General features: G+C 35.7%; 2 protein-coding genes across 3 annotated transcripts; both read left to right on the top strand.

Annotated features, from left to right (window-relative positions):
• Positions 1–12,697: 12,697 nt before the first annotated feature.
• LOC111900115 (uncharacterized) lies at positions 12,698–14,582 on the top strand. 2 transcript variants are annotated; one of them, XM_023895989.3, is made up of 4 exons: positions 12,698–12,836; positions 12,928–13,134; positions 13,236–13,406; positions 14,231–14,582. In XM_023895989.3, exons 1-4 carry the CDS (start codon positions 12,831–12,833, stop codon positions 14,264–14,266), a joined length of 420 nt encoding a protein of 139 aa, XP_023751757.1. In that variant the 5' UTR covers positions 12,698–12,830; the 3' UTR covers positions 14,267–14,582. The 2 variants fall into 2 exon arrangements, with proteins under 2 accessions (XP_023751757.1, XP_023751756.1); XM_023895988.3 differs by having other exon boundaries at positions 14,228–14,582.
• A 2,963-nt stretch (positions 14,583–17,545) lies between these two features.
• On the top strand, positions 17,546–19,963 carry LOC111900114 (uncharacterized). Its single transcript, XM_023895987.3, has 4 exons — positions 17,546–17,701; positions 18,503–18,579; positions 18,948–19,027; positions 19,661–19,963. Exons 2-4 carry the CDS (start codon positions 18,508–18,510, stop codon positions 19,902–19,904), a joined length of 396 nt encoding a protein of 131 aa, XP_023751755.1. The 5' UTR covers positions 17,546–17,701; positions 18,503–18,507; the 3' UTR covers positions 19,905–19,963.
• The last annotated feature ends 4,899 nt before the right edge of the window (positions 19,964–24,862 follow it).

Genomic DNA, 24,862 nt, shown 5'->3' with positions numbered 1-24,862 from the left:
GCAGCCATCGAACGGGTCATGGAGATTGATGCCAATTCAGGTGTCAACACAGTCCGCATCCGCCGTCTTGAAGAAGACATGGAACGGACCCGGAGAACCAACGAAACTCTGCAGCAACAGCTGGATGCCTCCCGTGCTGAAGTCTTAGAACTTCGAGCTCGTCAGAGAGCTCAGGATCGACACCTTCAAGAGGTGTTTCGCCAAGTGTCCGACCTCAGGGCTCGCCCGAGGAATTCCCATCGCCATTAGATGATGTCTAGTACATCTCTGTCTTTTGATTAGGGATTAGCCTTTAAACATCTGTGCTCTAAGTAGCACTTGTCTGTATAATATTCCTAACTTTCAGTACTCTAATTAGGAATCACAGAACTATCAAACTTATCCTTTTGGTATGATGTAAGACCTAATGCTAGGTCGATTTTTCCTTGAACATATTACATCAGTAATACCCGTGCTATTGAAATCTATCTAATCTGTGGGAGAAATCTGTACACTTGTGTATTCCTACTATTATTTCTTTGTGATTTCAAACACTCATTCAACTGTTGGGCTATGGTTAGTTAGTCCATGAGTCACTCTCACGTTGCTTACAAATTGATTCTTACCATCTTTCTCATCTTTATAAACTTATAGCTGAAAGATGCCTCCTCGCAAATCTCCCAGAAATAGGAATAATCCTGCACCCCCACCGCCTACACCGCCTCTGGTCATCGATACTGCAGCCCTGAATGCTGCCGTAGCTGCAGCAATGGCAAACGCCATGGCTCAGTATCACTCATCAGATGCCAGCAGAGGTGGAACCCCTGTGGAATCTATTCCGATCGAAATCCCTGTGCACTCAAGAGAGTGCTCCTACAAGGATTTCACAAACTGCAAGCCGAAGCCTTTCTATGGCACCAGCGGAGTCATTGATCTCTCACAATGGTTCGAGAAGACTGAATCAGTCTTCGAAATCTGTTCATGCCCTGCTGCGTGCAAAGTGAAATATGCCGCATGCACCTTTGAGGGAAAAGCCCTAACGTGGTGGAACGGCCACGTTAAAGCCCTAACTCTCGTCGTGGCTAACGACATGGGCTGGGAAACGATGAAGGACCTCATGACTGAGGAATACTGCTCGAGGGGCGAAGTCTAGAAGTTGGAACATGAACTCTAGAATCTGACCATGAAGGGCACCAATGTGATCGCTTACACTGCCTGATTTAGCGAACTGGTGGCCCTCTGCCCCAATATGGTTCCCACTGAAGGGAAAAAGATCGAACGGTACGTATGGGGGCTAATGCTTCCATACCAGGGGAATGTCTTAGCATCGAACCCCGCTACCTTCGACAATGCTAAGCGTTTGGCACAAAGACTCGTTGACCATGGAGTCAAGACCCCTGCAACCACAACCACCCTAGCCATCCCAGAACCCTCCAAACCCGCTGGCACCAAGCGGAAGTTTTGGGATGAGAAGAAGAAGCAGCGAGCTGCAAAGAAACAACAAATCGTGGCAGTGCATGCCGCGGTAACCCCTACTGCAGCTACTGCTCCGGTGAGTCGGTATGTTGGAAGTTTGCCCAAGTGCAACAAATGCAACTACCACCACAACGGCCCCTACCGTGAAATGCAGTGCTCAAACTGCAACAGAAAAGGACACCATCCGTTTCTGTAAGTTCCCGGCCCAACCGATCTCCCAAGTTCCTGGCTCAGGCGCGAGCCCAACTTGCTATGGGTGTGGCGAAGCAGGCCACTTTAAAAGGGACTGCCCCAAAGCGAGGAATGCTGGAGGAGCAGGGAGGGTACTAGCAATAGGCCACGGGGAAGCAGTAGCTGACCCGACAGTGGTGACTGGTACGTTCCTCCTCGATAACTCCTATGCATGCATTCTGTTCGATAGTGGAGCGGAGCGAAGCTTCGTAAACCACAAATTTGCTCGCATACTTAAGCATCAACCACACCGCACTTATTGAACAATTCACAGTAGAAATGGCCAATGGGAAAACTGAAAGTACTAATAGCATATATTTAGGTTGTCTTCTAATCTTAGATAACCATTCATTCCCAATCGACCTTATGCCGGTCTCAATAAAAAGCTTCGACGTTATTATCGGCATGGATTGGTTAAGTCTTCATCGCGCCGACATCATGTGCTACGAGAAAGCAGTCCGTCTAAACCTCCCGTCTAATGAAACTCTTATAGTCTACGGCGACAAACCTGGTGCGAGTCTTCGCATTATATCTAGTATTCAAGCACAGAAATATATGCGCAAAGAATACCACTCATTCCTTGCTCACGTCGTCGACACGAGCCTAGAAACGAAAGAACTAAAGAACATCCCAGTAGTGAGCGACTTCCCCGACATTTTCCCAGAAGAACTACCCGGGTTACCTCCGCAATGACAAATCGAGTTCAGAATCGACTTAGTCCCAGGAGCTACCCCAGTAGCCAAGTCGCCCTACCGTTTAGCACCAGCGGAGATGCAGGAACTCTCTGGTCAACTTAACGAACTGCTCAGCAAGGGCTTTATAAGACCAAGTTTCTCACCTTGGGGAGCACCAGTCTTGTTCGTTAAGAAGAAAGACGGATCATTCCGTATGTGTATTGACTACAGAGAACTCAACAAATTGACGATCAAAAATCGTTACCCTTTGCCACGCATAGATGACCTATTCGACCAACTGCAAGGGGCGAACTATTTTTCTAAGATTGATCTGAGATTCGGATATCACCAGTTACGAGTGCTAGAGGAGGATGTGCCGAAGACAGCCTTCCGAACTCGTTACGGACACTACGAGTTCGTGGTGATGTCATTCGGATTGACCAATGCACCCGCAGTCTTCATGGATCTGATGAATAGAGTATGCCGACCTTACTTAGATCAGTTCGTCATCATTTTCATTGACGACGTCCTGATCTACTCCCGAAGTAAGAAAGAGCATGGTGATCATCTGCGACAAGTTCTAGAGACATTACGAAAGGAGAAACTTTATGCGAAGTTCTCGAAATGTGAATTTTGGATCCGAAGAGTCGAATTCTTAGGACACGTGGTAAGCGAAGAGGGAATCCACGTGGACCCATCCAAAATAAAAGTCATTGAGAACTGGTCAGCGCCAAAGACGTCTACAGAAATTCGACAATTTCTAGGTCTCGCTGGCTACTACCGCAGGTTCATTCAGAACTTCTCCCGAATAGCGAAACCTCTTACAACCCTGACCCAGAAAGGCGTGGCCTTTGACTGGGAAGAGAAGCAAGAAAGAGCGTTCCAAACGCTCAAACGAGCCTTGTGCACCGCACCAATACTATCCCTTCCCGAAGGAATAGAAGACTTCGTAGTCTATTGCGATGCATCAAATCAAGGACTCGGATGTGTTCTGATGCAGCGAGGTAAGGTCATCGCCTACGCCTCGAGACAGTTGAAGACACACGAGGCTAACTACACGACCCACGATCTTGAACTAGGAGCAGTAGTGTTTGCTCTGAAGATCTGGAGACATTACTTGTATGGAACGAAGAGCACTATCTTTACAGACCACAAGAGTTTACAGCATATTTTCGATCAGAAGGAGCTCAACATGAGACAACGACGGTGGGTCGAGCTACTCAGTGATTACGAATGCGATATTCGTTATCATCCGGGTAAAGCCAACGTGGTAGCAGACGCCCTAAGTCGGAAAGAAAATTCTGGTCGCAAAGTCAAGTCATTATCGATAACCATCCATTCACACCTGACTAAACAAATTCAGGCGGCTCAACTTGAGGCTATGAAACCTGAAAATGTGTCGAGTGAATCCCTTAGGGGAATGGACAAGAACCTCGAAGCCAAGGGTGACGGAGCATTATATTTCATGAACCGGATCTAGACCCCGAAACACGGTGGTTTCCGAGACTTGGTCATGACTGAGGCGCACAACACTCGGTATTCCGTCCACCCAGGTTCAGATAAGATGTATCTGGATCTTAAAAAGCTATACTGGTGGCCTAATATGAAAGCAGAGATTGCTACCTTCGTAAGTAAATGCCTTACTTGCGCAAAGGTTAAGGTCGAGTACCAGAAGCCCTCTGGTTTACTGCAACAACCAGAGATTCCAGAGTGGAAGTGGGAGCGGATCACTATGGATTTCATAACCAAGTTGCCCAAGACGACGGGTGGACTTGACACCATATGGGTCATCGTTGATAGATTGACCAAGTCTGCACACTTCCTGCCTATCAAAGAAACCGACAAGATGGAGAAACTTACGAGAACATACATTAGGGAAATTGTACGGCTACATGGTGTACCTATTTCCATTATCTCCGATAGAGATAGTAGGTTCACCTCAAGATTTTGGCAATCACTACAACATTCCCTAGGAACAAGGTTGGACATGAGCACAACCTACCATCCACAGACCGACGGACAGAGTGAGAGGACCATCCAAACACTGGAAGATATGTTGCGAGCCTGTGTGATTGATTTTGGGAAAGCATGGGATACTCATTTACCCCTTGTCGAATTTTCCTATAATAACAGTTATCACACGAGCATCAAGGCTGCTCCATTCGAAGCTCTCTACGGCCGAAAGTGCAGATCCCTCTGTGCTGGGCTGAGGTGGGTGATACCCAGTTAGCAAGAGGGCAAGCTTCCGACAGTACTCTCACCGGTCCGGAAATCATTCGGGAAATGACAGAGAAAATCGTTCAGATCCGTGAACGATTGAAAGCCTCTAGAGACCGACAGAAGAGCTACGCCGATAAACGGAGAAAACCTTTGGAATTTCAGGTGGGAGACCGAGTCCTTCTCAAAGTCTCACCCTGGAAGGGCTTGATACGCTTCGGCAAGCATGGGAAGCTTAATCCATGGTACATAGGACCTTTCGAGATTCTTGCAAGAGTCAGCCCCGTAGCTTACAAACTCGACCTACCCGACACACTTCGTAACGTACATTCTACATTCCACGTATCTAACTTGAAAAAGTGTCTGTCTGACGAGACTCTTGTAATCCCACTCGACGAGATCGAGATCAACGAGAGCCTCAACTTCGTGGAAGAACCTGTAGAAATCATGGACCGTGAGGTCAAGCAAACGAAACAAAGCCGCATCCCTATCGTGAAGGTTCGCTGGAATGCCAAGCGAGGACCGGAATTCACTTGGGAACGTGAGGATCAGATGAAGTTGAAATACCCTCATCTTTTCGCTTAATTTTTGTAACTTTATATTTGCTTAAATTCTAATTTCGGGACGAAATTCCCTCTAACAGGGGGATGATGTGACATCCCGAAATTTCCATTTGTACGAACATTATCTTTTCAATAGAAGCTAGTCCAGTTTCAGTGATTTTCACACTTTTTCGAACCAGTTTGTGTACATTAGGGTTTCTATTTAAGGAGATATCAGGAGAGTGGATGCTCCTGGTTTTGTGAAATTTGAGCATTCCAAGTTTCATAATGTTGCAGTCCAATATTAGGAATAAAAATATTTTCTGCCAAAAATATTCCAAGACTATAAATAGTTTTCTGAATTATATAAATTCATTATTCACAATTCCAAATAGAGAAAATCCATATTCTCTCTGACGGATCTTCGGGTTTTCATCCCAGATTGTGAGTCTACTTTACTAAATGTGTTTCAATACTTGTTAGATGCTTTATAACATCAATTACATGTTTAGATTACAAGATCCGGGAGTTTACCGCCCAAGAACGTTCTTGGGGAGTAAACTCCAAAATGGAGCTTTAAGGCTTCCTAGACCCTTTCCCTTGATAGACAGCTTGTAAAGGACCTTGTATGTGATCTTTAGGGACTAGAAAACATCCAAAAACAACAAGTAATAGGAGTTTACGGCCAAGGACTTTTCTTGGGCCGTAAACCCCTTTTCAAGGGCATTTAGTGCCCTAAACTACCCCTAAAGCTTAAGGACTTTAACCCTAAAATGCTTGTACCTATTTTAGACATCAAAACACTTCAAAATCATTAAGTTATAGGAGTTTACGGCCAAGTATATCTCTTGGGCCGTAAACCCCTTTTTCTAGGGTAAAAAGCATTCCAAACACCCCTAAGGCCTTAAGACAATTACCCTTGAACACCTAGGACTTGAATGAGGAGTAAAAGACATCAAGAACATCCCTTAAAGGGAGTTTACGGACAAGGAACATCACTTGGGCCGTAAACTCCAAGTGAAGGCACAAATGTGTGCCTCTTGTCCCCATTAGCCTTAGGTAAAATCATGGAAACTATCCTTGATGTGCAAGCGCCTTAAATGAATTAAAATCCAAGACCCCATAGGAGTTTACGGCCGTAAAATCTAGGGTATATGGACATTAGGCCGTAAACTCCCCTATGGAGCATTCTAGGGCCTTAAACTACTTCATGTGTTATTCCAACAAAGCTAGGAGTGTTCTAGGATCAAGATAACACCTTAAAACACCCAAAACCACCAAGTGAGGAGTTCACGGCCATAAACCCATGAGTTTACGGCCGTAAACTCCAAAGGGTGGGGTTTGTTGGGTGGTGAACTCTTATGCAAGGCCATTTGATGTTTCAAACCCTTTTGCCTTGTCCCGTAGCAACTTAGATGCAACCATTAGGACCTATAACACTTATAAAAAGTGTTTACATGTTCCTAAGTGTTTTAACTTATTTATTAAGTTATTATTTGTCTAATTAGTTATATATATGCTTATTATATGATAACTAGGCTCGTGCGTGTAAACAAGTCTCCGTTTGCCACCTAGCACGGTATCCGACACTGCAATTCGTACAACTCACCGCAAGCGAGTTCATACCCCTTGAATCAACCTTTGAAATGATTTTAAATGTTTTAAATACTTTATGGGGGGGGGGGATACAAGTCAAATACTTATAGTTATTGCTTCAATCACATGTGATTGCATTTAATCACATGTGATTAATAACTAGGAAAACAACGATTTTTACCACTGTTCAAACTGTTTATCAAACTGCTTTACTTTGAAATGTTTTACAAACTCTTTTACTATCCAAACTTATTTTCAGACTGTGATTCAAACAAATGCTTCTTATACTTAAACTGTTTTATTAACTTATGCCTTCTAATTGTTTTAAAGATTGACATCAAGTCGATCTCTTCTTGAAATAATATTTATCTTTCAAATGTCTTTTCAAAACTTATTTATGCCTTTATATTATCAATTGCATGCCCATATATGTATAGATATATAAATAATGTTTAAAGGGCTTAGGAAGGCCATCCGCCCTATTTCCTTTTTCTCGATTTGGATGTGGTCTGGTGGGATTTCGGGTGACCATCCGAAGGTCGTTTCCATATTACTTATATATCATATATACATGTATAGACATAAAAGTACTTCCACATTCATACTTATCAGTACATCAATAGTTAGTTACCATCGGGGTAACACAGGAACATATACATCTATACTAGAAACAAGTACATATACAACGATACTAGAAACAAGTACATATACAGCTATACTAGAAACAAGTACATATACAGCTATACTAGAAACATGAACATATACAACTATACTAGAACAAGAAACATTACATATACATGAATACATTAACAATTGTGATCCACTGTATCGGTGCATGCCTTAAATGTCATGTCCCGAGTTGTAGCCAGAATTCTCTTGGAGGGAGAGCGTGAGTTTGCGTATAGATCTATACTGGATTGACTATCCTACACCTTGCTGCTAGCTACAGCCGGACTTGCAGGTCTGCGGGTGCCAAACGTCATTTCTTTATTACGACCATTCATTATGTCGTTGTTACCAGTCGATAGCATGGTGCAATTTATCACATTATACCTTAATATAAATCCGGTTTAAGGTAGTAGTTAGTACAACAGTAGTTCTTATTATACAAAACTACAGTACTACAATGATTTACCCATTACATATTATAGTGATAACCTCACTTAAGCATTAATGTACAAACTATATTTTATTAAATAATAGTTATACTTGGGTAATTACACACTTTTACAACAAACAAGTACACAAGACAGTTAAGCCTTGGTAGAAGGTTACTTTAATAGAAAATATAGGATTTTCTGAGGGATTCAAACTTTTACAAACACTTACTTACATTTTTACAAACTTATACATTGAGATAGGTTCAAACGTTTTGACAACAAACATTGACACTAAAATACTTATGAACTCACCAGCTTAATGCTGATAAACTCTTTCAAAATAACTTGTATTCTCAGGTCATCAGTAGACAGGTACCGAGGCCAGCTTTTGAGAAGAAGGAGTGCATTCAAGACTCATCTCATATTATTTTGTGTTACATTATTTTTGGTGTCTATAACTGTACAGAATACACTTGTATTAAAATTATATATTTAATGCAATGGATGATGTTGTTTGCTTATTTACATTTACTGTGTTGTGATACTATACATGACGTCCTCCGCCCCAGAACGTTTCCGCCGTTCTTGGTTTTGGGGTGTGACAGATATTGTTAAGGGAAAAATGGTCTCAAAAGCAGGAAGTTACTTAGATATTGTTAAGGACAAAATGGTCACAAAAGGAGAAGAGTACACAAAATTCACTAATGGTGCTAACACTATAAGTTATGAAGCATCAAGAAAGAGAAAAAGGAGAAAAGCAAAGGCTAAATGTGTCATTTTGAATCCCAATGATAATACTTTATCAATTCAGGATCTTCCTGCACAAATGGATACAAATATCACTAAATATTTTTTCTGAAAAACTCACCATTACCATTGGTAGCATACAAATCCACATCATCAAAACTCATGTTGCCACATCAACAAAAAAGCTTCTGATTCTTGATTGGGTTTATGCATCTCTGTACACCTAAAAATGTAATCAGGCAGCTTAAAATCCCAAAAATGGATGAAAATAATGGATTTTCTTAAGCAAACGTATGAAATTCTCAACTAGATTTGAGTAAAACAAAAGATTTCAACAATTAAATTACATGATTAGCAAGGGTAACATATTATCAATTCTGAAAACAAAATACCTTTGAATCACAGAAGATAAGCTGGGGAACGAGAAATGGTGATGGAGATTTACGAATCGATGTGAGAAAATCGCATCCTGAGAGAGCAACTATGAAATCATAGAAAATCACGAGTTAGGGATGGAGACGAAGGAACAAAAAACATAGAAATATGGAGATGCGCATGAGCTACAACGAAAATGGAGATTTGCTTGAGTTCTGATAGCCTTGAACGAACGAGAAATGGAGATGGAGGCGTTAATGAACTGGTGTTAAGGATTAGGTTAAACACCGGTGGTGAAGGGGGAGACGGATCCTGAGACAAACTAATCGATTAGCTACAGAGAAGTCCGAGACCGGAGATGACCAAGGGCAAGCGGATTCTCAGATCATAACCTATGGGGACGACCTATCGCCACTATAACCATAAACAAACGACGTCGTTTTTTTTATTTTCCAACTAAATATATTAAAATATATATATTTTTTTTTTGGATATAAAAAGGTATGGGGACAAGAAGTCGTCCATACAGGTTTTTCAAGAACGCTCCAACCCACTTTCTTTTCCCGCTTAACATGTCGAGACAAGAAGTCGTCCCCGTAGCTTCAAGAGTCAATAAAATTTGGTCAACTCTACGGTGACGACAGGTCGTCCCTATAGGGAGCCTATAGGGACGACACATGTCGTCCCTATAGGTGTTTATTCTTGTAGTGTATGAAGGTTTAAAAAATATTTAAAACTAAAATTTTAGATTTAAAATTCAAAATTTAAAATTTAAATGTAAAGGAAACATATTAAATACAATATATGAGTAGTAATATTGTAATTTATTAATTATTTTCAATTTTGACAATTATTAATTAAGAAAAGATTAAAAATGAGAAAATGACACATGGGAAAAACATTTATTAAAAAATACAAGAAAATGACATGTGTCCAAGTTAATTAGAGAGTGACATTTGACAAAATTATTTTCATTTATAAGGAAGAATATATAGAGTTAGGTTCAAATGTTTCTACTATCTATTGTGTGCATGTATGATTGATTATAGACCAATCATTTTAGTTATTTTAAGAATGTAATTAATGGATATTGAATGCTGAAATTTAATTAATACTCAATAGTCATTATATCTTTAACATATAATATACATTAATTATTTCTTATATATATATATATATATATATATATATATATATATATATATATATATATATATATATATATATATATATGGGAAAAGTGAGTATACCCTTAAGGGTATATAAACTTAGGTACCCATACTCATAATAATACGTCGTTTTATTTGATATATTGATTATGATATTGTTAAACTTCAATCCTTAACTTGATTTATATTCAATATTTTTAAATTTTCACTATTATCTTCCTCTTATATCACATCTTTTTGTCGAACACTTACTAGGCTATATATATTATTGTTGAAAATGACAATTATGTAAAAGAAAGATAAATATGAAATTTATAAAAATCTTTGAAGTAATTCAAGTTAGAAGTTAAATTATAAGAACATTAGACAATTACAATGTCTATATATGATACAAAACGATATAGTATGGTGAGTTTAGGTACCTAAGCTTATATACCCTTAAGGGTATATTCATTTTTCCATATATATATATATATATATATATATATATATATATATATATATATATATATATATATATATATATATATATATATATATATAAGAAAATAATTAATGTTAATTTCATGTAGGGTTTAAGGAAAAAAACTATTGAATTTTTTGAATCAATTTCCAATCCTTTTAAAATATTTATATATTATTTTTTTTAACAATTGTCATTTTATGTAATTTTATACAATTCAAAAGTTTTAGTTAGTTTTATAAAACACATATATAACAAATAAAAATTATAACTTTTAGTTTCCTACTTACAACTATCAGTTGGCAAGTAATTTTTCCAGTTATGCTCATAATAATATGAAGATAAAAATACAATCATTCTAGTTTCCATTTTAATTGGTAATTAATTTTCTATTTTCAAATCAAAATATTAAACACCAAACGATTTATCTTTGGGATCCAATTCAATTCACTCGTTTAGAGCATTGAGTATGGGTTGATGTTATAACACCAATTCACATATCACCTCAACCGTATCATCACCTTTAACACCATATAGGAAATGATGTTCAAATATTATAACATATTAAGATGTTGAGAAAGAAAGAGAGAATGTGGAAGAAAAGTTATTTGATTGACTAATTCTCCCATTGCAAAATGTCATAACGCAAACGAGACATCTCATAACATCTTGAGGGGTGTGGTGTTTATGGTGTTACGACGATGTTATGAAGATACCACATAGTCACCTCAACGCCGTTAATGGTCCATATGGTATGTTCTTAGGATATTCATATATGTTTTCTTTTTCAAAATTAAAACTCACAACAAAATAATAAAGTTTGAAAACTTAAAATAATTATAGGCATAGAAAAAAAGAACATGGCTAAAAATAGGAGTTCCTTTAGGCAGGAAGATATTTCCTTATTTGACGATAAACCAAAGCTCCTTTCGAAAGACGCGTTGTGCCGGTGTGGGTTTCAGCAATATGCTTTCATTGCACTCATTGGGACACCAATTACAAGATTTATTTAAGTTTCGTTTTCTAAAATATTATAGGATAACCACTAATGAACAAAACGAAAGGTATTCTATCATTAAATGACACAGATTTTATATTTATAACTAAATAACAATAAATTTTGCAATTTGCAAAGTAGTTAATTATAGTTTTTTCGAGGAAATATTGAGTAAAGTTATCAAACTTTGGTCTTAGTTATAAAAAAGAACTATAAAGTTATTGTTATGTACAAAAAAAACTGCTATTGTTTATATAAAAAGACAACAAAAATTAACAAATAATGATAATTGTTACGTAAAAAAGACAACAAACTTGGAATCATTCTTATTCAATATTTTAGACAATAATATATGAGTTTAGCCATTAATCTTTAGAGAAGTCACATGTCATATGATACCAGATGATTAAATTAATATAATACAATAGCATACGATTAAATTAAAATAATACAATTTGTCACACACATAAATTACAGTAACATTAGAATACAATAATATCTTAGGTTTTTTTTTTCTTAGTCAGATAAAAAATACAATAAAAATATAGTAAAATAATATTTTATATTAGAAATTGTAAATATAATAAGATTATAACTATCTCCAACATAGAAAGAATATAACAAAATTACTATAAGATAATATATTCTATCATACAAATAGAATAGAGTAAAATTATAATAAAATGCTACATTTTGTTAGACATAGAAAATATAGTAAAGTTGTAGTAAATATATACTATTGTTACAAAGATAATAGAATAAAATTACAACAAGATAATACCTTATGTCGAATGGAAAATATATAATAATAATAATAATAATAATATTATGTTATATTATACTGCATTAAAATTAAGGTATAATAATATATACTTATATATAAAGTCCACCAAACTTTAAACTTATATAAAAAAGTCCATGAAACTTTAAACTTGTATAAAGAAGTTGATTGCATTGGAGATTCTTCGATTGGACAAAAGCATATGTCTTATGTGAAAGGGAGACTTTTTTAGTCAAAAACCCAAATATCATTTCTTTTTACAAACAGCCTACATCTCTCAACTCCGTTTATGTCCCCACCGGATCTTCCTCCTATCTCTTATCACTGCCACCATTACTGTACATACCAGTTACCTCACCATTAAACCCAGTGGACAGTCCGCCATAGCCATTGCTTTTCCCGAATAAAATCAATACCCCACAACACAGGAAGCAGTACTTCTTCAACAGATCCCCATCTCACTTCGCTTTCAAATTCTTCTCCATGAATGTAAGCTGCTGTTTCCTTCATTTCTGTACGATCGAATGTTAATTTTCTACTCGAATTTAATCTTAATTAGTTGTTTCAACTAAATTTACAGCATTACTCAAGAAATCACATTCCTGCCTTCGGTAGTTGGGATTTCAACGACGATCTTCCATTCACACAATGTTTTGAATCCGCCAGACAAGCCGGTTTGATCCGTTGTAGCTACTCCGGAGATCGCGATCTCTACGTAGCCGGTGATTTATACGAGAATAACATCGTCACTCCCGCCATTATCGTCGCTCCTCGCCGGAGAGTAACTGTAATACAATTTAACCATTTTAATTAACATCGTTTTTTGACATTCAAATCTCGAATCAAAACTGTGATCGATCTGAATTTGGAGTTGTTTCTGTTACGTAGAGGTACCCAAAGGAAGCGAAAAATGCGTACGACAGTGATAAGAAGGAACCACCGAGCCCTGTGAGTGTAGCAACACCGACCGGAGCATGGAGCGGGCAAGTGAAACCGAAGGCTGTGGATGAGGACTTGTACAAGATCTCGCCGGAGCTCCTCCGTCTGAAGCCCAGAAGGGTAAGTAAATTTCGTTAATAAACGTTGGTGGAAGAAAATGGTCGACTAAATTTCAACATCCTATTTGAGTGATTTCTACTTTTTAAAGTAATGCTAGATGATATTGCAAAGCACTAAAGCCATTATAAGAAATGATCATCTTTTAGATAATACCACAAAATAACAATTAAGTTTGAAAAATATATCTTTCAAAATTCATTTTTTGCTTTATAAAATTTCTTATAAAATAATCCGCTACAAAAAAACTTATCGTTTGCTATTTCTATTTCAAGATAATTTTGCAAAACATGAATCAATATGCAAAATAATCGATTTATTATTTTTTTTGGTGCTGGAATTGTCCGAAAATTAATTTTATGAACTTAATTAAATGAATTTCATCAAAACAAATTAGGAAATATATGATTATTTGATAGTTTAAAGAAATAAAAATTTTAATATGACACATCTTATTTTAATCATTAGTAGTTAATCCCATTATAAAGTTTTCTTATAATAAAATAATACTACTGAAAACATTTTAATACAAATTTATAAACCATTTAATTCTTTATATTATAGCCAAAATTTATTAACTTATCTATCTAACTGATTACGAATCAAAATTTAACCCATGTTTCTCATTATATGATTAAAATGTTCATATTGTATATTTATCGCATTTGAGTCCATAATTTTATATCTTTAAAGTTGTTAGAATATGCTATTTGAAAACAGACGTAATCCAAATCAAATGGATGTTGATAGGTCAATAAATTGAAATTGTAAGTACAAATTTGACGTGGTGTGAGTAATAATGTGGGTCTTGTTTTATTTGACAGAAGAGGTGGGGATTGTTTTCTACGTGCATGTCTGCATAATGTGAATCAAGAAATTGGAATTCAAGTTTTATGTGATTCGATCTGTGTTGTTTTTGGTTGGAAAATAAGAAGAATTCCATCGAATGGAACTACAAAATTTCATCATGTAGATGAACTTATTGGTGGAATTATAATCTAATCATTCACATCAAATTAAGATGGCCCATAAATAAGTAAATGTAGGTTGAATGGCTATTAGATGAACCCTCTCTTATATGTAATATTATGAACACTATAAGATGAAGAAAAGGGTTATGTACTTATGTATTTGTTGGGAGACTAGAAACGATATTTCTTGATGAAGTTATGTTGATTACTAGCAGTAAGAACCAAATAACAGTCTTTTTTAATCATGGGTGATTTAGATCAACCACAACAAAAAAATACATGTAAAAGACACAATCCCTTTATACTTTTTATTGAAGCAAAAAAGAAAAACATTGTTTTCCACAACTCACAAAAGGCATTATTTTATCCTTCATGTTGCAAACACTGCCCCAACTAACCTTTAACATTGAATTAAGACAATATGTTATAATTTTGTTGCCACATCACCAATAAGGTTATAGCATTAATCGAAGAAATGATCACCATGTTATAACATGGTATAACACCCACTAATGTTCATGTCATCATTTCTTTTATATTTTTTTCGATTTATTTATTCAATTTTTTTTGACTTATTTATTTTCAAAAATTTTCAAATTTGTTTTTTATTTATGTTATAATTTTAAAAAAAATGAATAAGACATGCTATTTAATTAAATCCTAAGTTAAACATAACATCTAAAACTAAAAATAACATTACACAAAAAAAAACCATTGAAAGTAAAAAATACAATACTCCTAATTTAAAAACATAAAAGCGATAGCTCTAGTCCAAATATTTTTTCTCGATCTTTTATTTCATCTTTCTGAGCATCTGCACTTCTCATGTATTCATCTTGCTCGTTAGTGTGAAGAATTGTCAAATCCTTCCTCATTTGATATTCCTCTGCTTGACGATGAAGAAATTCCAAGTGTTAGCGCTGTACTTCGACTTTTTCTCTTGTTATTTAATTGTGTTGGTTGAAATTTTTTTCTTTTCCGCCAACTCTTGTGCCCTTCTTTCATCTTAATCGGCATGTCGTTGCACGCTTTTCGTTTTCTCGCGTCCAGTCGGTCGTCATGGTGGGGATATCTCATCGATATCATCCAAAATCTCATCAATGTCGGCGTTGAAGTCAATGTTAGTTCGTCTATCCGAAACGTCGACCGAACCCGAATTTCTCGACTGCTTCGATTGAATTGTATGACAATGTAGGAGTTTAAATCCATTTTGGATCTACTCACACCAACTTCCATGCTTTCTAGAACTCGAACACATGTCCCATTTTGACCTGATATTGTTCTTTTGCAAATTTGAACAAACCAAAGTTGTTGGTTCCGCTCTGCTGTTGCATCTAAGCCTGGTTTAAATACTATTGAATTTTGTTCAACTTTTAATTATTTGACTCCAATTGCTTCTTAGCATGTCCGTATTGCAATACAATTTTTTCTTCAGCATAACATGAAATTTTTTGAGCACCACCTCCCAATAAACATCTTTCTTCATACCATTTCCGTGGTTTTTGTTTTTTGAAGTACTACACTATGCCGCCACCAAAGCATATTCCTCCTCTAGTGTCCACTATTATGGAATTTCCTCACTTTCCGTTTCAACCGCTACAACTTTCCATCTCCTTCTCCTACTACCCCCCGTTTCTGTTTCGATCGATGATTGTGTTGGAGGTGGTGGTCGGGTGGTTGTTTATTGCATCGAAGAGAAAGTTAGGAAAAGATTTGGTTGTAAATTTGGGTTTTGCCCAAACATATTTTGTTGAATGTAAAGTGAGTTTGGAAATTGAATTGGAGGTGAAGTGGGATTGAAAGAGACTCATTAGTATGAGATTTGTGGTAATCATTGAGACGATAAAAGGTTAAAATAATTTTTGTAACCGGCAAATCCGAGAGACGAAGTTGTGTTTGGTTGTGCGTTTGAGTTTGATTGAGAGGTGTTTGGGTTTTGTTCCATTTTTTGGTTGAAAAAAGTATGAAATTTTATAAAATATGAAGAATATAAAAGAATGGTTTAAAAAGATTGGGTAAAAAGTGTTGTATTTATAGTAAAAAAAAGAGTACTTTTTTTTTTAATTAAAGTTGACCGTGTGTCAATGGTCGGATTGCATGCAACGGTCAAAAAACGGTCCAAAAATGTGCGTTAAATGCGCGTTGTCTGACTTAGTCGTTACGACGGGAATTGCAATAACGAGAATGCGGGGTAGTGTGCTCTCCGTTACGATGCTGTTATGGCGTGTCCACATGGACTGTAACGCCGTTTTCTCGACCCACACCGAATGCTCTAAAATATGCACGAAATGACTTAATTTATTTTTTTCAACACTATTACAATTGGCAAAGATCTGCTCCATCTCCGTGGCCCAATTCTAAGTCATCTCCGGGCTTAAGCTTCCATGATCCTTAATTGGGTGGTCTGTGACTAATGAATGCCTCTAAAAAAATGTTAGGGAATATAATACACTGATTAATATAAAATTAGTAATTTTGTAGAAACATAGGTATGCTTCAACTTCCCCAAATACCTACCAGACAATCACTCAGAATGCATATACTACCTAATATAGTAAACTAAAACTCGGTTAACTAGGAGATTCTTATAAACCCAATTTACTTAAGCTAATGTTTTGATATTACAAGTTGGGGCTAGTTCAAATTTAACAACTAACTAGAAAGTACTATGTTCAATCTTAGACATAGAAGATACATTAAAAAAAATTACATTCCTACAAGTTGTGACATCCCACCAACTACGCCCAATTCGAAAACATGTTTACGCTTTAAAATATAGTTTTTATAAAAATAATGCAAAGGAACATCCTCTGTTTTCAAACATTAGTTTAAAAACAATGTTTAGAAAATAGAAAACTACAAGGGATGTCTTAAATCTTAATACGAAATAATTTTTGGAATTAATTTGCAAAAATTAAAGAAATAACAATATTATTGTTTTTATATGAATCAATGCAGTCACACACTTGAAATCACCAAAAGAACAAATAAATAAAATATTTCGGTATTAAAGGCTTATTATTAATTGAGAGTTGGCATAGTGTTTGAGCTTATATTTATTGATAGTTTATTTATTGAAACCCACCCTAGCCTACGGATGAATACAGCTTATATATGACAAACAAAAGAAGTTATCGGGCCAAAAATTGTGTTTGTATGGGCTTTTCAATTAGTATTTCCCGCCCACTGGCCCACATTCTACGAAACCCAGATTCATATTCGCCAGTCGCCGGCCAAGTGTAGCAGGGTGGAAAGAAACGGCGTCAGGTGACACCTCTCATCCAGTCCTTCAGTCTTCCAGTTCATTCCTTATTCCGGCATCCAAAGGTATGCATATCATACAATTCTAAAACTTTAATCTGAGTACATGAAAGCATCAAATTTTCGTTCTGCGCTGTTGCACTGGTAGACACCCTTTCAATTGATAATTTAGGGTTTATGAGTTTCGGTTTTAGGAATTTATAACGAGAAGTGTCATCGTGTTCGTACACTTTTTATCTGTTCAACTTTGCTTCCTGTGAATGATGCTGCTGCAATTAATTGGAAGAAATCTGTTAGTAAAGGATTGCTATGTGCCTAAGATTCATTCATCTTATCGAAAATCATGAACTTGCGTTTTTGTTATCGGAATCATTTCACTCACACGGGAAAGTAATAAAACGATTTGAAATCAAATCTAATCAAAACTGTATTAGTTTAGAAGAATAAACTTTGTAACGTTCATGAACAAAGAGAGTAGTTTGCAATTAGTTATGGCCACAAAAAGTGGAATAAGAACACTTTGTATGTCTCCTAGCAATAAACAATAATGTATAATGAGAACTACCAACTCTACCTTGAAGAAAGCAATGAAGTGAAGTCCGAAACAAACACAACAAAGAAAATAGATATCTAGAGATCAACTAAACACACTACTACCTGTGGAGTTTTCACACATTTGAAATCTGAATCAAGTCATTAGTCCTATTTATGCTAATTCTTTCTTAATTTTAAAGATAATTTTGACTGCTGGGTTTGTGATAGTATGTTGCCCTTTCTAAAATTTAGTCCTTTGAGTAAATGATAATAAGCTTCTTTTGTCAACTACAAGTGTTTGATTTTGGTCTTTTTATTGCTTATGCTGAATAGTTGCAATGAGCACAGAGGAGTTGTCCAAGAAAAATTCCCACCCTGAGTTAGTGAAGTTGAATTCAGCATTTAAGTTGGTACACTTTTAATTTTCCCATCTTATATACTAATTTAATATTCTGTCATGATCTGTATACGCAAGCTGTAAATGTTGTACGCTCTCTTTGCATTATGGTAGGAAAACTATAAACTTATTAAAAAGTTCACTTATAAAATAAATATATATATATATATATATATATATATATATATATATATATATATATATATAAAGTTACCAAATTTAGCCACATTAAAGAACTATTCAAGTAGTTTTCAAAGCACAATTTTATAATAGGAAGAAATAAAAGTGAAATTTTATAGTAAACAACAAATACAAGTACATTGCCATTTTTTTGCATTTCAGCTATTTTTTTTTTATGTTAATATTTGTTTTCTTGTGTAGGCCGAAAAATGGGTTAGTAACATGACTAGAACTACAGACGAAAAATCAACTCGAGTTGTCTTAGAGGCTCGACCTCCTGGGTTAGTATTGAGTTGAAATTTTTTATTCCCTTTAATGCACATGTCTTTTCTTAAAAATATATTTATGTTTAAATATGTGAATTTAAAAATAAAAAATAGTTGATTGGTGCTTTTATTTCACCCTAATATTGTAAACTAGCCCCAGGCCATAGTACATAGTACAGTTGGTTGGTCTACAGTTCCATTGTGTACCTGATTTACATCTCCCACAAGTCTCCTGCGACAGGTCTGTGTGAGTCAGCTGAGGGGTTGCTTGAAGAATAAGTTTTTTTTTGAAAAAATATTTTGTTTAGATGATAACAAAAGTGAGCAAAATGGGGGATGGTTTTTAACAAAATTTTTATCATTTTGACTTTTTACAAAAATGACCACATAAAACGGGACCACCGTGAAATCATTTTTCCCTGTGAAAATACTCTTTGAATGGTTCCCAAAGGCCAAAACAGAAAAAACACTTGATGTACTTTTTAAAAGATTTTTTGTTTAAAAAAATTCATACATTGTGAACTACAAGATTTTTCATCTTGATGTTTTATTGTTTGTTGTGGGGACCATTCGAAAATCAAAAGTGTGATTTCGCAGCAAAAAGTAATATGTGTTTTTTAATTAATTAATTAATTTATTTTTTTATAGGCTTGGAATTGGTGCGGTGGTTCCTCGTCAACAGAAAGTTGGATTGTCAAATGATCCGGTTGAAAGAAAATTACATGCTCAATTAGACGCACAAAAGCGGAAATTTGCAAAAATGGCTGAGGAATCTCAACCCGCAAATAAAGATGATGAGAGTAGTGATGAAGATGATGAACCTCAAAGCAGAACTCAAGCATTTGTTAAAAAGAAAATGACGATTTTGCCCTCGTCAAGTCAAAAAAACTAGTAAATGTAATCTTTTTTTTTGTATTACATCTCTTTTAATATACTATCAAATTGAATGCATATTTTAGGGTCAAAACTGCTTCCGAATTAGCAACAAGCACAGCTGCCTCTTCCCCACATCCAATATTCTAATATGGTCCCATTTGCAAAGTTTGTATTTATTTATTTATTTATTTATCCTCTTTCACTGGATTTTCTTTTATCAGTTTGTCTTTACATAAGTGATGGATTTGATGGTTGGTGACCACTCATCTCTCTCAATAATCAATTTGAATATTCATGAGTTTTTAATTTTTTATTTTTAAAAAAATTGATTAAATAAAAATTGTTTTTGTGATGTTAAATTATTTTATAAAATGTTATGGTTGCTTTGTAAGAAAATAGTAGAAATGGTATTAGGAAATGAATACTATTTTGTTTGGGAGGAGAATGTACAATGCATGACTAAAGCTGGAATCAAAGCGATAAGGTGCAGTCAGAGTCGTTCAAAGAAAAAAGTGTAGTCAGGGTGTTGTGTGTGACTAAAGTGAAACTTTAAAAGATTTATGTGGTCAGGTTTCTTGATCCAAGAAGATTCCTTTGTAGTCACCAATTATCAACTAGACAACTAAGGCTGGAATTTGTCTATTGGCTATATTATATAAACTGTTGTAAAAATCCTGATTAGGTCCCAATTAATTTCCGATTAATCCATAGGTGCTACTTGATCGATTAGAGGGTGCCTAGCGATTAATCCCTGCATACATAATGAGTGAAATATTATAAAATGATGAAATTTTAACATTTTGAAGAAGTTTTATTTCAATGGAAACTATTTAAGGCGTGATTAGTGTTGTATTAATCATATTAACCTATTTTGTTATTATATTAGTGGTATTTACAAACTTTCATATGATATTAGTCATATTTAATTTTTTAAATTCAACAAATTAGCAATTAATGGTCTCCGATTAATCTCCGCCTAGCCGATTAATCCATTGACCCCAGTCCACCGACTAACTAACGTCGAACGTTTTTTACAACCTTGGCTATATGCCTATATATCTATATGTTTTTATTTATATATTTATTCTTTAAAAAAGATGGATGCTACTCTAAAGTATATTTCCGGTGTCAAACATTTCAAAAGAGAATTGATTTGTACATAATATTTTTTTTAATACATAACAATTTATGCATTAAAATATTGTATATTACAACTCTATAAAACATAAATTGTTGTACATTAGGAAAAATCTAACTTTCATTCCTGCTGACTGATCCTTATTTGATAGAACTATCGGGATTTATTGGGATTAGTGAAAGATCTAACTTTTATTACCAGACTGTTATAAGGATTAATAAGTAATAATATTATAAGTTAATACTCGTTAGGTGTGTTGCCCACTAGTGGGATCGCCCAAAAAGCTGTTAATCTTCTAGGAAACTATCAATGTGAGTTATCTCATTATACTATTTATTACAATATATGTCCATGTATGTTACGATAGAGAACAAGAGTAAATGTGTCTGGAACTGGTAGAGTAGAAAATATAAATTAGGGGCGACAATTGATGACACGACACGAGAAAATACACAACACGAAATGAAATTGGAACGAAACTGAAATTCAAGTTCGTGTTCGTGTCGTGTTCGTGTTAAGTGTAAAAAACACGAAGTCGTGTCGTGTCGTGTTTGTGTTCAAAATCCGACATGAAATTGATACCATTTAACATTTTTTCTGTCGTGTTTTTCGTGTTATGATTAAGAACTAATTAAATAAGTTACTTGTTATTTTATCTCATCTTCGTCGTGTCGTGTCGTGTTTATCATTTTTTAATCGGTTCGTTTTCGTGTTAGTTAAAAAATGTGTCTGTACTAGTAGAATCTAAAGTGGAGTCTATGTATGTATAATGGTTGAGATATTTGAATAGTCTATTGCGATTTAGTTAGGGGTGATGACGGAGCGACAAAGAGGTCGGGAGCCTATAGGCCCGCGTGTTGACAGAATGACATGTAGGCCGTAAGTACACATGGACGCGCGTTGACAAAATGGCATGTATGCCATAAGTACACATAGACCCGTATTGACGAAATGACATGTAGGCTGTAAGAACATGAAGATTCATGTTAAAGACGAAATGGTTGGGTCGTAACTCTAAAATACACATATTATTGGCAAATCGTGAGCGCATTGACTTCGGAACAGTTTGTTGAGAAGCTCAAGCAGAATATGTTCCACCGGTAAAGAGGGAGCGACTTACTTGTGACAACCCAAAGTTCGTTCCGTCGTCGTACCCGTTCCGTCATTAAAAATTCGTCGTCTTGAATTGTTTCCATTTCGTTTCTAAATTAAGTCATTAATTTTGAGTTTGCAATTATGACTTAATTTGTATCCAAACACATTATAAACTCATGAAAACGTCCCAAATTATTATTTGGAAAAATTTTAGTTTTATTCCGTCAAGTTATAAAACAATTAAATCGGGTGTGACCAAAAGTCTCGCTTAACATCAGTATCGGGTAGAATTCAACCGTGTCCCTAAATTTAAGCATATATAAAGTTGAGAGAGCCTCATTTGAAGCCTTTTCCACTCTCTCTCTACTCTCTCTCTCTCTACTCACTCTCTAAAACTCGAAATTGAGCCAGAATCATCCAAATCAAGCTTCAAATCATCAAGGTAACTATCCTAGCTCCTAGTATAACACCTTTGGCCTTCAAATTCGTGATTTATCTATGAAATAGGACCATTAGTATGAGTTTACAGTCCTAGAACAGCCCTAGGCCGTGAACTCACATAAAAGGGGTTTTTGAGCCTTAAAACCCTCCCAAATCACTCTTGGAGCTTGGAAATGACCTAAGGACTTATTTGCATGGACTTAGAACACCTTAAACTCTTCACTTAGGGTGTAAACATGAGATTACGGCCCAAGCACATGATTGGACCGTAAACACCTATTCATGGGGAGTAAACTCATTTTAAGGTGTTAGTTTGCCCCTAAACACCTCCAACAAACTTCCATGAGTGCATAGAACCTTAAAATCCTTCAAGAAATGCACCAAAACATACACAAATGGGAAAAAATTGAGTTTACGGCCCAAGAACATTCTTGGACCGTAAACATATCTTCTTAGACCTTAAACTCATCCAATGGGTGTTAAAGTGCCCTTAACACCTTGTATGGCTTAGAAATGGGTCTAGAACTTAGTATGCTTAACTTTCAACCACTAAAACCCATGAATCATGGAAAAACATGAGTTTACGGTTGTAAACTCATGTGTTTAAGGTAGTAAACTCCCAAGAACATCTTCATAGACCGTAAACTACTTTTCCAAGGTCAATTCAAGTCCCAATCACTTCCTAAACCATGGAATCAACCCTAGAACCTTCCTATGTGCATTGTAATTTACCTAGGACCACCAAAACACCTTAAGTCATGGCACATAAGAGTTATGGCCGTAAAATCATAGTTTACTACCGTAAACTCCTCAGATGGTCCTTAGGATGTTCAAATCTCATTCAAATGCCTTAAAACCAAGCCTAGTATCACCCACAAGAGTTGTAAGGCCATTTAGCAACCAAGAACACCCCACCATGATTTTACGGCTGTAAACTCATAGGGAGTGGGTCATTTGGACCGTAAACTCCATATCCAAGCCATACTCATCCATAGATGCTACCCGGGTCACTCCAAACACTTAAATTGAAGTGTTTTCGCGTCTAGAAGTGTTTACTCTTATATAATTAGTGGTTTGAAGTCTAATTAGATACAATTATGTATCATTTCATATTACATAGGAACCTCGCGCATTATCAAGCCCCGATTTGACACTTAGCATCCTAGACGACACGTTCCTTGACTGGTGAGTTCATACCCCTACACCTTTTTCCGTATTTTTCAATGTTTTCAGGGGGGGGGGGGGGAATACAAGCAAACTATAAATGATTTCGAAACCTAAAACAAATGTAATTCTATAAATATCTGGCAAACTTTTAAATATCATTACCCCTTTTGTATCTTGCGGAGCATAAGGGATGTTTTACTGAGTATAACTAAGTAGATTTCAATTTCAGTAAAAAAAAACAATCAAAATCAATCAAATTATTATGGGAATAATTTGGGATCTTTAGTTCTTGATTTACGAGCACAGATTAATGTAAAGTTTATAGATAAACTATGGCTGATTCAGTTTATCTCTGTTTAATTTAGAGTATATTGCCAGATAATTCCATTATATTTAATTGTTTTCACTGTATTATGTTTCAAAACGTTTAGTATGTTTGATAACGTCCGAGAACACCGTGAATAATTTAATACTAGCTTGTGAGATTTGTCATTATTAAACCCTTTGGGTTATCAGTAAATCCTCCCCGGAAGTGTAACCAGAGTCTCCTGGAGGGAGAGCGTGGAATTTGTGAATAGATCTATTCGGGATTGACAATCCCACACCTAAACTGCTAGCTACAGTTAGGCGGGCACGCCTGGGGTGACAAATTCTGGAAATCGTCCGACGTCTGACGAACGTCAAGGAGGTCTCGGTGTCGTATTAGCATGGTTACCCGACTCACAATACATATTAATATAAGTTTATTCACGGATTTTATTATCATATCTATCTTTGATCTATAGAATTTATATCTAGTACGAGATAGTATTCCCATGGTCTTTATATCTAGTACGAGATGGTATTCCCATGGTTTTTATATCTAGTAAGGGATAGTATTCCCATGGTCTTTATATCTAGTACGGGATGGTAATCCCATGGCTTTTAAATCTATAGTTTTTGTGTATTAAAACTATCTTATATCTAGTACGGGACGGTAATCCCATGGTTTTCAATCTATAGTTTTTGTGTATTAAAACTATCTTATATCTAGTACGGGATGATATTCCCATGGTTTTCAATCAATATTTTTACGTATTAAAAATATATATTGTTGTACTGGATGGTTTTCCCAATAGTTTTCAATATATAGT

The sequence above is a fragment of the Lactuca sativa genome, chromosome 8 (genome assembly GCF_002870075.4).
Source record: "Lactuca sativa cultivar Salinas chromosome 8, Lsat_Salinas_v11, whole genome shotgun sequence".
NCBI lineage: Eukaryota > Viridiplantae > Streptophyta > Magnoliopsida > Asterales > Asteraceae > Lactuca > Lactuca sativa.
Note: the sequence above shows the minus strand (reverse complement) of the source record. Positions and strands in the feature narration are given on the sequence as shown.

Coding starts and splice junctions, on each gene's coding strand:
- LOC111900115 (XM_023895988.3), top strand. Junction 13,135..13,235: donor CTCCTCGCCGGAGAGTAACT/GTAATACAATTT, acceptor TCTGTTACGTAG/AGGTACCCAAAGGAAGCGAA. Junction 13,407..14,227: donor TCCGTCTGAAGCCCAGAAGG/GTAAGTAAATTT, acceptor TTTATTTGACAG/AAGAGGTGGGGATTGTTTTC.
- LOC111900114 (XM_023895987.3), top strand. CDS start 18,508: ATGAGCACAGAGGAGTTGTCCAAGAAAAATTCCCACCCTGAGTTAGTG. Junction 18,580..18,947: donor TGAATTCAGCATTTAAGTTG/GTACACTTTTAA, acceptor TTTCTTGTGTAG/GCCGAAAAATGGGTTAGTAA. Junction 19,028..19,660: donor TTAGAGGCTCGACCTCCTGG/GTTAGTATTGAG, acceptor ATTTTTTTATAG/GCTTGGAATTGGTGCGGTGG.